The following is a 12056-nucleotide window of genomic DNA, read 5'->3' as shown; positions in this document are numbered from 1 at the left end:
CCGTAGTGTTTGACTTCTATATATAAATAAACTAACTTTCCCATCAACCTTCACTTTAAACCACTCAACTATAATCAATTGTTATGAGGTTATACCGGAAAAAGGAAGTCCTTTTAATCGCAGATCGTTCTGTAAGGAAAGCACTTCGTGAAAAAACCGAGCCAGGTATTGCCTCAAGAAACTCACTGAGTAAAAAATATTTTTTTAAGGCCGATACGATCTTTGATGTTTGATAGTCTACATAGCGTGAGGACAGACCCGCGAAATGAACTCTACCCTTCGTTACACAGGTACTGATAAGATCTGTTACCACAAAATCTTTTTTCATAGTGTTTTACTCTGATTCACTTCTTTTCCTATTCTCAAAAATATTATTCTTCAAAACTCTTAGATTTTGGGTTTTATTATGTCTTGTTGATTACGCATGGTGTGTGCGGCTAAAAGGGAAGTCATACTTTCTAGAAGTAAGAAAATTTTGTGTACATGCTAACTTCTATAAAATTCAGTAACCATCTTCATTCTTTTAAACCATTCAAGAAATACGCCTTACTCGATGGTTCGAACATATAAAACGCGCGGATATTTTGCGAGTTACGTAGCATTCACGGGGTCTGTTTTCAGAGCCCCGTGGGCGAGGAAAAATACGAGCAATGACCAGGATGTCCGCTCCGCTCGTATTATATATGTTAAACCATCGATAGGTGATTTATTACTATGCTATTGCTTAATTTTCTAGGTTTCTGGCCTCTAGTTTTTGAATTTTTATTCGGTCTCATCTAAGCGTAGTGCCGATTGCAAAAGGCGTGTGTGAAAGAAGAAAACAACACAAAGAAACCATTCAAGTGTGCTTGACGACCAAAAGAGATTCCTATGGGCTTCGTAGTTCGTTTCTAAAAAAACATGATGTCATAAAAAGAGGAACAGAAGGCAAAGATCGCGCAGATCGTTTCTGTCCGTATTTTGCCCTATTTCACAATGTAACACCTTGGTATATTTGTTACGTTCCACGCACGCATTTCATTAAAATGATGCGCAAGTAGAAAAAATAAATAATATTATTTTCATATTTCTCTTATAGAGAATGCAGCAAGCGTCATTGAGGTACCCAATATTGACTTCATGCTGCCGTTTACTATTACTTTTCTTGGTTCAATATTCGGCAATTCCGTCCTCATCCACATCATACGAACAGATAACTCTCTGAAGACCACTATTAACTGTCTGATTCTATACCAAGCAGTGGCCGACCTCTTGATATCAGTAGCAAGGCTGATAGATATTTCACTTCCTATTAATTATACACTTGGATATCTCTGGTTTGGCGGCCTCGCGGGAACCATTACTTGCAAGTTTTATCATTTTTTGCTGCTTCTTCCACCGGTGTTTTCAGTTTGGCTCTTAGTCATGATTGCTGTTGAGCGCTTCTATGCAGTAACTCGCCCCCTGCAATTATCACCTCTGTCACGTCATTTGAAAAAATTCATTATTGGAGTATGGATTTGGTGTTCAGCTTCTTTGTTAGACATCATTGTACATGGATTTTCGACAAAAAATGGAGGACGTTATTATTACAATTTAAAATTTTGGTGGATATCGATGGCTTTCTGTCTGTTTAATACTGTTCTTTGTCTTTTTCTGATTGCTGTCCTGTACGCAATCGTGAGTTACGAACTGTGGCTACGTAAGGTTCCAGGAGAAGGAAACAGTCGTAACCAAAGACAAGCCGAAGCCAGGAGGACAGCAAAAAGAATCACGCTGATGATGATTGGTATTGTCCTTTTGTATTTTATCTGCTGGGTTTCTACAGAAATGGTGATCACAATGCATTTCTGGAAAGTGCAGTTACCAGAAAGCGTTTTTCGACTATGTAGCAATTTAATTGTTCTTTTCAGCTGCTTAAATCCTTTTATCTATTTTACTTTTATTCAAAACTTTCGGTGTGCTTTTAAGGGTCTGCTTGAAAATTGCTTTAAAAGGGCTAAAATTCATCGCGTTCTATCCTTTCGATCCCAAAGCGTAGACCTACGGCAAATATGAAAAAAAAATCTGCGGAATTGTGGAACTTTCAGCGACTGCCTATTCGTAGGTATAGCTATTTCGAACTAGGTAATTACATCCTGAAAAGAAGTTTATAATCTGTTTCTGTTCGGAATAATATGTGAGATAGGATGAATATTTTCTCTGCCTGTTGGCTACAAAATTGTAGAGCAGGTAAATTTTTACAAACGAAAGTCCAGTGTCTTTTACACCTAAAATCTGTTAATCTGTTTCTGTTCGGAATAATATGTGAGATAGGATGGACATATTCTGTGCCGGTTGGCTGCAAAATTGTACAGCAGGTAAATTTTCAACATCTGAATACGCACAAACGAAAGTCCAGTATCTTTTACACCTAAAACTACCGGCGCCAAAATATTATCGAAGAATGTTCTTAGAGTTCCGTGGAGTTTTTGAATCAATGTTATTGTCCATGGAGTCCATGAAAAGCTTAAAGGATGTCCCCAGAGTTCTGCGATGATCCTTTATCCGCATAAAATGTATTTGCAGAATTATTTCTAATCAGATTGGTTTAAGGGAGGGGTAAGAGAGGCAGACCCAAGAACACCAGGTGTCGCATAGTAGAAGGAGAGGTGAAAGCCTGAAACAACAGTTAAGGCACTATCACCAAGCCAGGAGTGGATGACCTCGGTCGCTGTCCTATATTCTTGCTGGCTTAATGGGAAGTAACCATAATAATCTCAAATCTTTTTCATCACAACTGCTGTCAGTGGCTACTCATGAATATGAGATCAGGTTGTTCTTTTCATTGAGAGTCCTCCAATTCTTCTGCAAAGTAGTAGGAAGTGTCTAAATTGCGATAAATCTACCACAACAGCCTGAAAAAAATACTGTTCTAATAATGTGTAAAATATTTAATTCTATTTCGTGAGCTTTGATCAGTTATACTTGACATGAAAACGTTGGCAGATGTCTCAGGCGCCAGATCAAATGTGCCTATATACATATATAAAGTATACCTCCTTTATCCTCTGAACGAAAAATTAAACATAGGAGAGGAGTAAGTTTAGTTTAGAGAGTCATTTTCTTAAGAACACAAAGGAATTGGCCAGAAATCAATTATTTATAAAATTTCTGCCCCCATAAAACCCTGTTGAGTAACATACTGTAAATCTACTCCCATCGGAGAGTGAAGCGACGCCAGTAAAGGAGATTAAGAAAAGGCAAAGCTTACTTTGCGACTTAATGAAAAGGGCTGGTCATTTGTAATTAGACATGAGCCCTCTTCCTGATGTTATCTTGTGTAAACGAGTATTACATCTAAAGATTGGAAAATATTGTTAGCTTCTTGCAAGACAAAAAAGCTTATTTGTAGCATATGCTAAATACGACGAAAAACAATGAAAAATTAATGATTGTCATCTTTTATTCGTGACATATTTATCTTTTCATTACAGTAGAGAAAATATATATAACAATAAGCTATGTGTTAAGGTTTTTATTGGCTATATCCTCCTAGATTCCAAGGCTCTATTCGTCAAAAAAAGCTATCTGTGCTCGAATGACGACTTCTCTCCAAGGCTTAAACTCAGTTCTGGCATGTGAAAGCTATGCGTGTGTCAATGAAAACACCCTTTGATAAGATAAACAGTATTCGGTTATTTGCTTGTTTCTAATTAAAAAATAACACAAGTTATAACATAGCTAGTAAATTTGTTTAATCAAGTTCAATTGCGCGAGCGTGCTTCTTGGTTCAATATGCTGCTTCTAAAGGTCTGTTTGGAAACTGTTTACGAGGGTTAAAATTAATCGATTCCTTCCCATACGATCCCAAAGTATATAACTGCAGCAAATCTAGTTAAGGTCGTAGAATTGTTAAACTCACTGCGGTTGCCTATCCTTAAGCTCGCTCAAGACATACTGAAGAGAAGTCTATGGTCTCCAGCCTTTCAAATTTTCTGGTTCAGAATGATTGTTTTCAGGTAGGCTGGAAATAATCTTCGCCAATTTGCTAATTCCATTCCTACTTTGCACCGACGTATGCCCTGTTTCTACTTGATTTCGAAGATACCTACTCCAGAAACAACATCACGTACCATTTCTCTTCAAACATGTTTTCATGATATCAATATTTCAGAGTAGTCTCAAATCTTTGTCATAATATATATGCTATTTACAAATCATAATAATTGGCAAAAATTCTGCGTGATCTTTCCTCATTACCCACCCTCTTCCCTGACGCGAATCAGAACTGGAAACGTCTCTATTCGGATTACCAGATTCATAATCAAAATAAAATTGGTCAAAAGTCTAGTAATAAATTTCGAATCCGCACTTTTCCAATCAGTGAATTAACACTACTCTTTATTATTGAGGTTTCGTATTCACTTTGCCTTCAACAGCCTTGTGAAGCTAACAACGACAGAGCATATAATTAAAGATATGCAAATACCCCTGTATTTTATGTAATGAAGGAAGTCGTTTATCTGTGGTCGGATAGAATGGGACTTTTGACATATTCTTGTGTTAAGGCAGGTTCAAACTAAAAGCTTGGGAAACATTGCCAGCTTTCTCAGAGAAAAGAAAAATATTAATTCATGGTACATAATAAACAAAGGATGCGTGCATGCTTATATGTCAGACAGGAGAAATGTACCAAATGGATATGAATAATTTTATATATTTACCAAAACAATTGTGATTTCAACATGCATATTTTCATCACGGTAAGAAAACACTGATAATAAACCGATTGCTTTGTTATGTAAAACTCCAAGGTAAATTTCGCTTGCTTAATACGATAGCATAAAATTATTACTCCAGCGAAAAGATAAAAGAGAAAGAAAAGAAAGAATTACATTTATGAAAAAGTTAAGTTGATTAAAACTCTTCCATAAATGAAGCCGAACAACTTCAATCTCGAATCCTCGTAGTTTCACATTTAGATTGTGGCCTAAGGATTACGTAACACGCAATAAAAAAAAATAGCCCAAAGCAATAAATCTAAAGTTTGATTAGTAATGTTAATAAAACAAAATATAATAAAAACAAAACAATAAAACAAAACATACGCCAAAGAGTTAAAAAGACATTGCCATTTCAGTGCCAATACAGACCTGTGCACATAAATATTATGCAACCCGGATACAAAAGTTTATGCACATCGAGGCCAACTACTACTAAGATCACGAGACCGTGAGAAAATAAGTTAGGCAAACAAATTTAATTTCCTATTTTGTGAATCCCCTTGACTTTTTCATTTGGTCCACGCGGGATGCTTTTCATTCAGCTGACAAAGAACGGGAAATAACATATTTCACATTAAAATAACAAACATTACTTTCTATTGACAACTCCTAATGATAATTAGTTAAAAGCACAAGTGGTATTATTGACTCTCTGAAACTAGACCGATCTATTGGCTGCACGAGAATATATCCATAAAAATTTAATGCTGAAGTAATCATCCAAAATGGATAAATTGCGAACAGTGTAACTTGCGTTTGGAGAGGGTGTTGAATCTTCGAGAAAAGAGGTAGACATTACTTCTTACGAGTAATTTCTATGTAGTGTACTGGTAATAGGCTTGTTTTCACGTTTTTTGGTATTCCCCTGCCTCGTATGGCCAAGGTGAAGTAATGTTCTTTTTAATGCCACTATATGCAGCTCGGAATCATTTTTCTGACCTCATTGATGTAAATGAAGGAAATTTTTATAGAAAACGTTGTGCTAAAAGCTTTGAAAAACTTGAATTTTTACACAACTCTCAGAATCAGTCACATGGAATGAAATTGCTTGAATTCGTTTGAATACCAACAACATACCATGCTCAAGGTTAAGTGCAAAAATTTAATTACGTAATACAAGTGTGAATATACATACATTTTTTTCATACAGTGTGAGGTTATTTTACAGGAAAACAGTGACGGTCTGGAAATTGTGGATATCAATGGCGTCTCGTGAAGAAAACGAAACAAAATGTAAGAAGTTTGACAGTTCCTTGTTATTTTGAATTTTTATTGTAAAGCCGCAGTAAAGAACTGAGTAGGTGGATTAGGTCACGTGTTTGATGTTACGTAAGAGCTGAGTTACGTGATGGAAATATTATGTAACCAAGATTGTGCAGCCTTAGTAAAGTAACCGAGCTTTGAGGAGTGTAATCTTACCGACGAGCATTGCTTTGGTTAACATTAGGGTTTTTATTTTTCTTTACCAAGGATGAACGTTTAAGGGTTGAAATTGAATATACTTATAAATTTGAAGAAGTTCAAAGTATGATAATGAAAAAGCAAACAATCAAAACGTTTGGAGGCTTGCGTTGTACCGATTCCCCAGCTATAAAGGACTTGTTTACCTGGAGGTGGGGGAACCCAAGTAGTGAGGTAACCCGCCTAGCTGTGGCAGCTTTTATTTTCAATCTTACAACCCCGGGATCTCGAGTTGAGGTTTCTAGAGTTTCTTGACGCGTTTTAAAAATACAACACGAACGCAAGCCCGTTGTAAAAAAGGATTAATTTACGAAAAAGAGGCTAGAGTCCAAACTCTGGGGGAAATATTTATTAAACTTGTCAAATAAACCACAACATTTAGCTAAAATAAAAACTCCGACACTTCTCAAAATTCCAAACAAAGGAGTAGCAAATTTGCGCGAATAAAAGCTAAAAGACAACTAACCTAACTCCGTTAAAACAAAACAAGAAAAGTACGCGAAAAATGTCCAGGTCAGTTTTCCAATGTCCAGGTTAGGGTTCCTTGACGTGATTGGCTAATTTGTGAAATCACGCGCGCCGTGCGTGAATACAAAAAAAATACAAAGGGGGGGAGGAAGGGACAATGATTGTAGTTTGAAATTTAAAAAAAGAAAGAGATTTTCTACAGCCGGCTAGGTGGTGAACCCCTCTTTAAAACGTTTACATAACAAACTACGACCCCGTCAGACAGGGTTTCTATACCCGGTAGACCGGGCAACCTCCCTAGGCGGGTTACCCCACCTATCACGCAAACTTGATCAAGATAGAACAAAAGATTGTAAGAAAAGGCGGATTACTCCAGCTCAGCAGGTTACTTCACCTACCTGGGGTCCTCCACTTCCATGTTAACAGGATTTGAGTCTCTGAAGTCTGATAGTAAAACATCACAGCAAGTAATCCGAAGGTTTGAGATTCGACTCTTTTTTGGATAGCGACAAGAAGATAATAAATCTTTTGATATCATACGTCTTGATTTTTTTCTCTTCTTTGTTTTTGTTTAACTTCACGTAGGGAATGTGACAAACATTGATGGAGAGCGTATCCAGCTTGCCTGGCTGATGTATTCAGCGTACATCATCGTATTTCTGGTGTCAATATTCGGCAACTCAGTTCTAATATTAATCATCAGAAGAAGCAAATCTATGAAGAGCACCACTAACTTCTTGATTTTGAATCAATCATGCTCGGATTTACTGGCAACGTTTTCAAGGGTAATCTATATAGCGGTGATACAAGATATTTCCTTACGCAAATTATGGTTTGAGGGAATTTCAGGCCAAGTCACGTGCAAGTTATTTCTCACGTGCCTTTTTGTTCCACGCAATTTTTCAGTTTTGATTCTTGTGGCGATAGCTATAGATCGTTTTTTTGCCGTCACCCAGCCGTTCAGGCGGTCGCCTCTATCTCAACACCTCAAGAAAACCATAGTGTTGCTGTGGCTATGGTGCATTGTTGCTTCGTCTTATATGCTTGTTAAGGGAACCGTGAAAAACATCCAAGATTCATTTTACTGCGACTACAACGAAAACCCTGATAATATATTCAACGAGTGGAAAGAATTCAACGCTTCTGCTATTATTATTTTATGTATTCTGCCTGTGTTCATAGTGGCAGTTTTATATACCGTTGTATGTTACAAATTGTGGTCACGTGAGGTCCCAGGCGAGCAAACCAATCACGGTCAAGCATCAGCGGAGGCCTTAAAGACCGCAAAGAAAGTCACCAAGATGATGGTAGTTGTTGCGGCGTTATTTGTTTTGTGTTGGTTTCCATACTATTTGACTTTAGTGGTGCAGTTTACTGGTCATGGAAAAAGATATTATAAATCAGAGTTGAGCCTCGTTTGGTTAACCGTTGCTTTCAGCGGTTTTAATCCTTACATTTATCTCACTTTTAATCAAGCGTTCCGAAATGGATTTCACCACTTATTTGGAAAAAGCTCCAGGCAAATCAAGATTCAAAATGTTTTGTCTTTTCGATCGCAAAGTGTAGAATTAGAGCAAATGCACAATGTAGTGGAACATCCATCCAAAACAAGAAAAAGTGTCCCCGGAACATAAGTGTCCCTCGTATGACAATTACAGAAACCTAAGAGGTTGAGAGACCTTGATTTGACGAGACAGCAAAAACTGGATAGCTAGATTGAGAGAACCTTTTTTAGCAAGAGTTCTTCTAGATACTTTCTCCGTGTTAAGCAAAGGATTCGAGCCTCAAACCCACACTTATGGCAGAATGCGACAGAAATATTAGCGCGTTTCTCGGTCACTGATAGACAGAACATTTTCCTTCCAATAATTTGGTTCGGTGGAAAACACGGAAATGCGGAGTGTCGAAAACGCGGAGTGTGGAGAGTGCAGAGTGCAGAAATATATAAAAGAAAAAGATATAAAATTATATACATGTATAAAGATTGTATTAAAGAATAATATTTAAAGGTATGCAAGTAATAAGAAAATGAGGATTGTGGAAAATGCAGAGTATAGAAAGTTCTTTAATTTAAGATTGTATCGTGTTTTTCCTTTGTTGAATTATTACATCATTGAATCATTGGTAAGAACAGTAACAAACTAGCAAACAAAAAAACATTATTGTCAATTAACTAATAGTAACAAGCAGTCCATTTTCTTTAGAAAACGATGCATCATTGCATTTTCACGGCTAAATCGTACATTGTTTTTTGCAGCTATAAAGAACAGTAACAAATACGTAAACAAAATAATTCAACGAGTGAAGAATTACTCTCAATTAACGATAGTAACAAGCAGTTCATATTCTTTAGAAAAGTGATCAATCATTGCATTTTCACTCTTAATCATGCATAAAAGCTTTATAGATGTATATATTTTATATCTTTTTCTTTTATATTTTAATTCTTCTCTATTTTATTTATTTTATATTTTTACACTCCGCGTTTTCTACACTCCGCATTTCCCACACTCCGCATTTCTACACTCCATATTTTCCACACTCCTCGTTTTCTTCATTTTCCACACTCCTCGTTTTTCACACTCTCCGTATTCTCCACACACACCATACTTTCCACCGAACCCAAAAATTTGAGTAATGATAAACACTAGTGTTATCAAAATTGGAACACCTTTGTTCGAGTAGGGCTAGAACAACAATAAATTTTGTTGAACTTCTCTGTAAGAGTTTCCTGCCATGATGCAGGTTAGACTTAAGCTCGTCTGAAATTTATATCCTAGAGTATGCGACTGGTGTACACGGAATATTTTCTGTGAACCTTAGTCGTGCTAAATTTTTTAATCACTACAATCAACGATAAACTGATTTGCTTCCAGCTCATAAAGTGCCAGTGTTTCTGGGAACTCTTGGATCTTCGATACTTTCAAGTTATTTCCGAATTTATATTCGACATTCATTTATGTGTTTGCTTTCTCTTTTAGGTTACAAGGATTCATATAAGATTTAAGAAATATGGAACTACCGACTAACATAACCTTCACTTTGAAAAAACAAGGTAACTCCTAAACGACGTAAGGTCAGAAGTAATCATATTAAATCCAAATGATTAGAACTGATTGACACATTTGGACAGCTTAAATGTCGCGGGTAAGAAAGCTTGCACACAGGAAATAAACATGAACATAAAACCCTCTCTTTGAAAACTCAGTCTCAACACCATTTTAAGAAATGCATCACTCCATCTTTCGGGGTAACAATTTGGGCCTTTTTAGACATAAAGTCAATCTCTCTGCTAAGACTCTACCAACAGAAATTGTTTGCTGTGGAATTCTCTCCCAATAATTATGAGGAAAATATTTCCTTTGACAGCGATAACTTTTGTGACTTCGCGTATGTAATGAGATAAGTGTCAAATTCACGAGCTTTTAACGGAAAGGAAGTAAATACACAACTGAAGTAAAATTCTTTTCAAGAACTTCATGCTTCAATCTGATTCAATAGCCAATAGAAATAAAGCAAACGCATTTTAACCCGTTACTCAACAATAGTGAACCTTTGTCTATTGTGACTTGACTAAAACATCAAATGTGGATCAATGTAAGTGTCTGAGCGCACCCACCCCTCCCTTAACCCTACAACAGTCAACTGATGACAAGTTGGAGTTAATGTTTGGTTAGGGGAGGGTTAGGTGCGTAGTTACACAGATATTGACATTGATCCACAGATGCGATGAGCGAAATGAAATAAGTAACCGTGGAGAGCATATACACGCGTGTGAGAACATGTACACGCGTGTGAGAACTTGTACACTGCGTGTGTCACTTTAAAGATACTCTTTGTTTTCTTTTCTTATCTGTATGCTAAATTTTCTCGGCAAATTTCATACAAAAGGCACAAATGATTCGATTGTGTGAACCAATTTTTTTTTTATTATCTCATCACAATTAGGTAACAGCTCTTCCTCTGACCTGATAGATATATTCCGGTGGACCGAGCAGTTCGGCTTTTTGAATATTGCATACATCCTTCTTATAATGACGTCACTCTTTGGTAACTGTGCTTTAATTCACATCATTCGCACAAGACCCTTGATGAAAACAGCCACGAATCGTCTCATACTCAATCAAGCTTGCGCAGACTTGTTTACGACGCTGTTTGTCATGACCGCCATGGTCAGAGATACCCTGTTCCTGAAACAGTGGTTTAGTGGTACCGGAAGTCTGACAGCATGCAGGTTCAGAGTGTGGGTTACCTATATTCCACCGTTTTGCTCCGTGTGGACCTTAACCGCTATCGCCGTTGACAGATACTTCGGGGTCACTTACCCTTTGCAGGCCTCCCCGATATCAAAACATTTCAGACTTGTAATTGCAGCCTTGTGGATCTGGGCAGTGGGCTCAGCTGCTGGAATGCAAACTATGGTGAACCTTGAGTTCATCGGCAACAAAGTTTATTGTGTGACTGATTACTCGCACATCAAATTTACGGCGGGGAATGTAACAGCGCTGTGTCTGCTCCTGTCAAACTTTATTGTGCCTCTTGTGGTCATGACAGTGTTCTATGGCATTGTGTGTTTACGCCTGTGGTCACGTGATCCACCCGGTGAGGAAGCCAATCAGGATGAGAGACACAAAGAGGCTATCAAGACAGCCAAGAAAGTAACCCAGATGATGATTATTGTTGTAGTTCTGTTTGTGTTGTGTTGGTTTCCTTTTCAGTTTTTTGTTGGTTTGGACACTTTGCATAGGATCACTTTGCCATATCCTGCACTGAAGTTTGTAGTGTGGCTGTCAAACGCTTACAGTGGAATTAACCCTTTTGTTTATTTCTGTTTCAACACGAATTTAAGAAAGGAGTTGAGGGTTTTAGTTGGAAAATGCTTTAGCAGGCCAAAGTGCTGCACCAATGTCTAACATTCTTAGCTTTTTTTGGGCAAAGTGTTTTTGACCTAATTACTTTCTAGCAACGAAATCTGGTAATATCATGTAATGCCTCCATACTGAATTGAGTTTTGAAATTTTCATTGCACTGGCCATACATGATGTCAGTTCTTAAGAATATTGCGTGATTTGGTGACGTTAGTAACTAGGGACACCTTGTGATGCCTAGAATAAACAACGTGCATCTTACCAAAATTCAATCCCAGGTGCATGTGCTCGCCATGAGAGTGTTGTGCAAGCCTAAGTTATAAGTACGGCTGGTTTAGCTTACTTTCTAAGGACAAGTCATTTGATAGTAATGTTTTGAATAGAAGGAGGGACACACTAGAGCAACCGGTATGAAGAGAGCGGTCCTCTAGATGTTATTTTTGGACCATCGTTAGAGATCAAGAGAACTACAACAAAAATATACTGCAATGTGAGTAAGAGCTATTCTTTCCGT

General features: G+C 37.3%; 2 protein-coding genes across 4 annotated transcripts; both read left to right on the top strand.

The window, feature by feature from the left end:
- Positions 1-160: 160 nt before the first annotated feature.
- Positions 161-8351, top strand: LOC113673545 (substance-K receptor-like). Of its 3 annotated transcripts, XR_016186249.1 has the most exons (3): positions 161-290; positions 1079-5978; positions 7260-8351. XR_016186249.1 is itself a non-coding variant. In XM_089205231.1 (2 exons), exons 1-2 carry the CDS (start codon positions 266-268, stop codon positions 2035-2037), a joined length of 984 nt encoding a protein of 327 aa, XP_089061357.1. In that variant the 5' UTR covers positions 161-265; the 3' UTR covers positions 2038-6650. The 3 variants fall into 3 exon arrangements, 2 of the variants coding, with proteins under 2 accessions (XP_089061357.1, XP_027045751.2); XM_089205231.1 differs by lacking the exon at positions 7260-8351 and having other exon boundaries at positions 1079-6650; XM_027189950.2 differs by lacking the exon at positions 161-290 and having other exon boundaries at positions 2158-5978.
- Positions 8352-10404: 2053 nt separating this feature from the next.
- LOC149047053 (substance-P receptor-like) lies at positions 10405-12042 on the top strand. The gene has a single exon (XM_089205238.1). The coding sequence runs from the start codon at positions 10709-10711 to the stop codon at positions 11585-11587; it is 879 nt and encodes a 292-aa protein (XP_089061364.1). The 5' UTR covers positions 10405-10708; the 3' UTR covers positions 11588-12042.
- Positions 12043-12056: the final 14 nt, after the last annotated feature.

This window comes from Pocillopora damicornis, chromosome 4 (assembly GCF_964200805.1).
Source record: "Pocillopora damicornis chromosome 4, jaPocDami1.2, whole genome shotgun sequence".
In the NCBI taxonomy this organism is placed as follows: Eukaryota; Metazoa; Cnidaria; class Anthozoa; order Scleractinia; family Pocilloporidae; genus Pocillopora; species Pocillopora damicornis.
Note: the sequence above shows the minus strand (reverse complement) of the source record. Positions and strands in the feature narration are given on the sequence as shown.

What these genes read in the sequence shown, in the direction of transcription:
- LOC113673545 (XM_027189950.2), top strand. Translation starts at nt 5,948, where the DNA reads ATGGCGTCTCGTGAAGAAAACGAAACAAAAT. An exon ending in TGAAGAAAACGAAACAAAAT is followed by an intron (nt 5,979 to 7,259) that starts GTAAGAAGTTTG and finishes AACTTCACGTAG; the next exon opens with GGAATGTGACAAACATTGAT.
- LOC149047053 (XM_089205238.1), top strand. Translation starts at nt 10,709, where the DNA reads ATGACGTCACTCTTTGGTAACTGTGCTTTAATTCACATCATTCGCACA.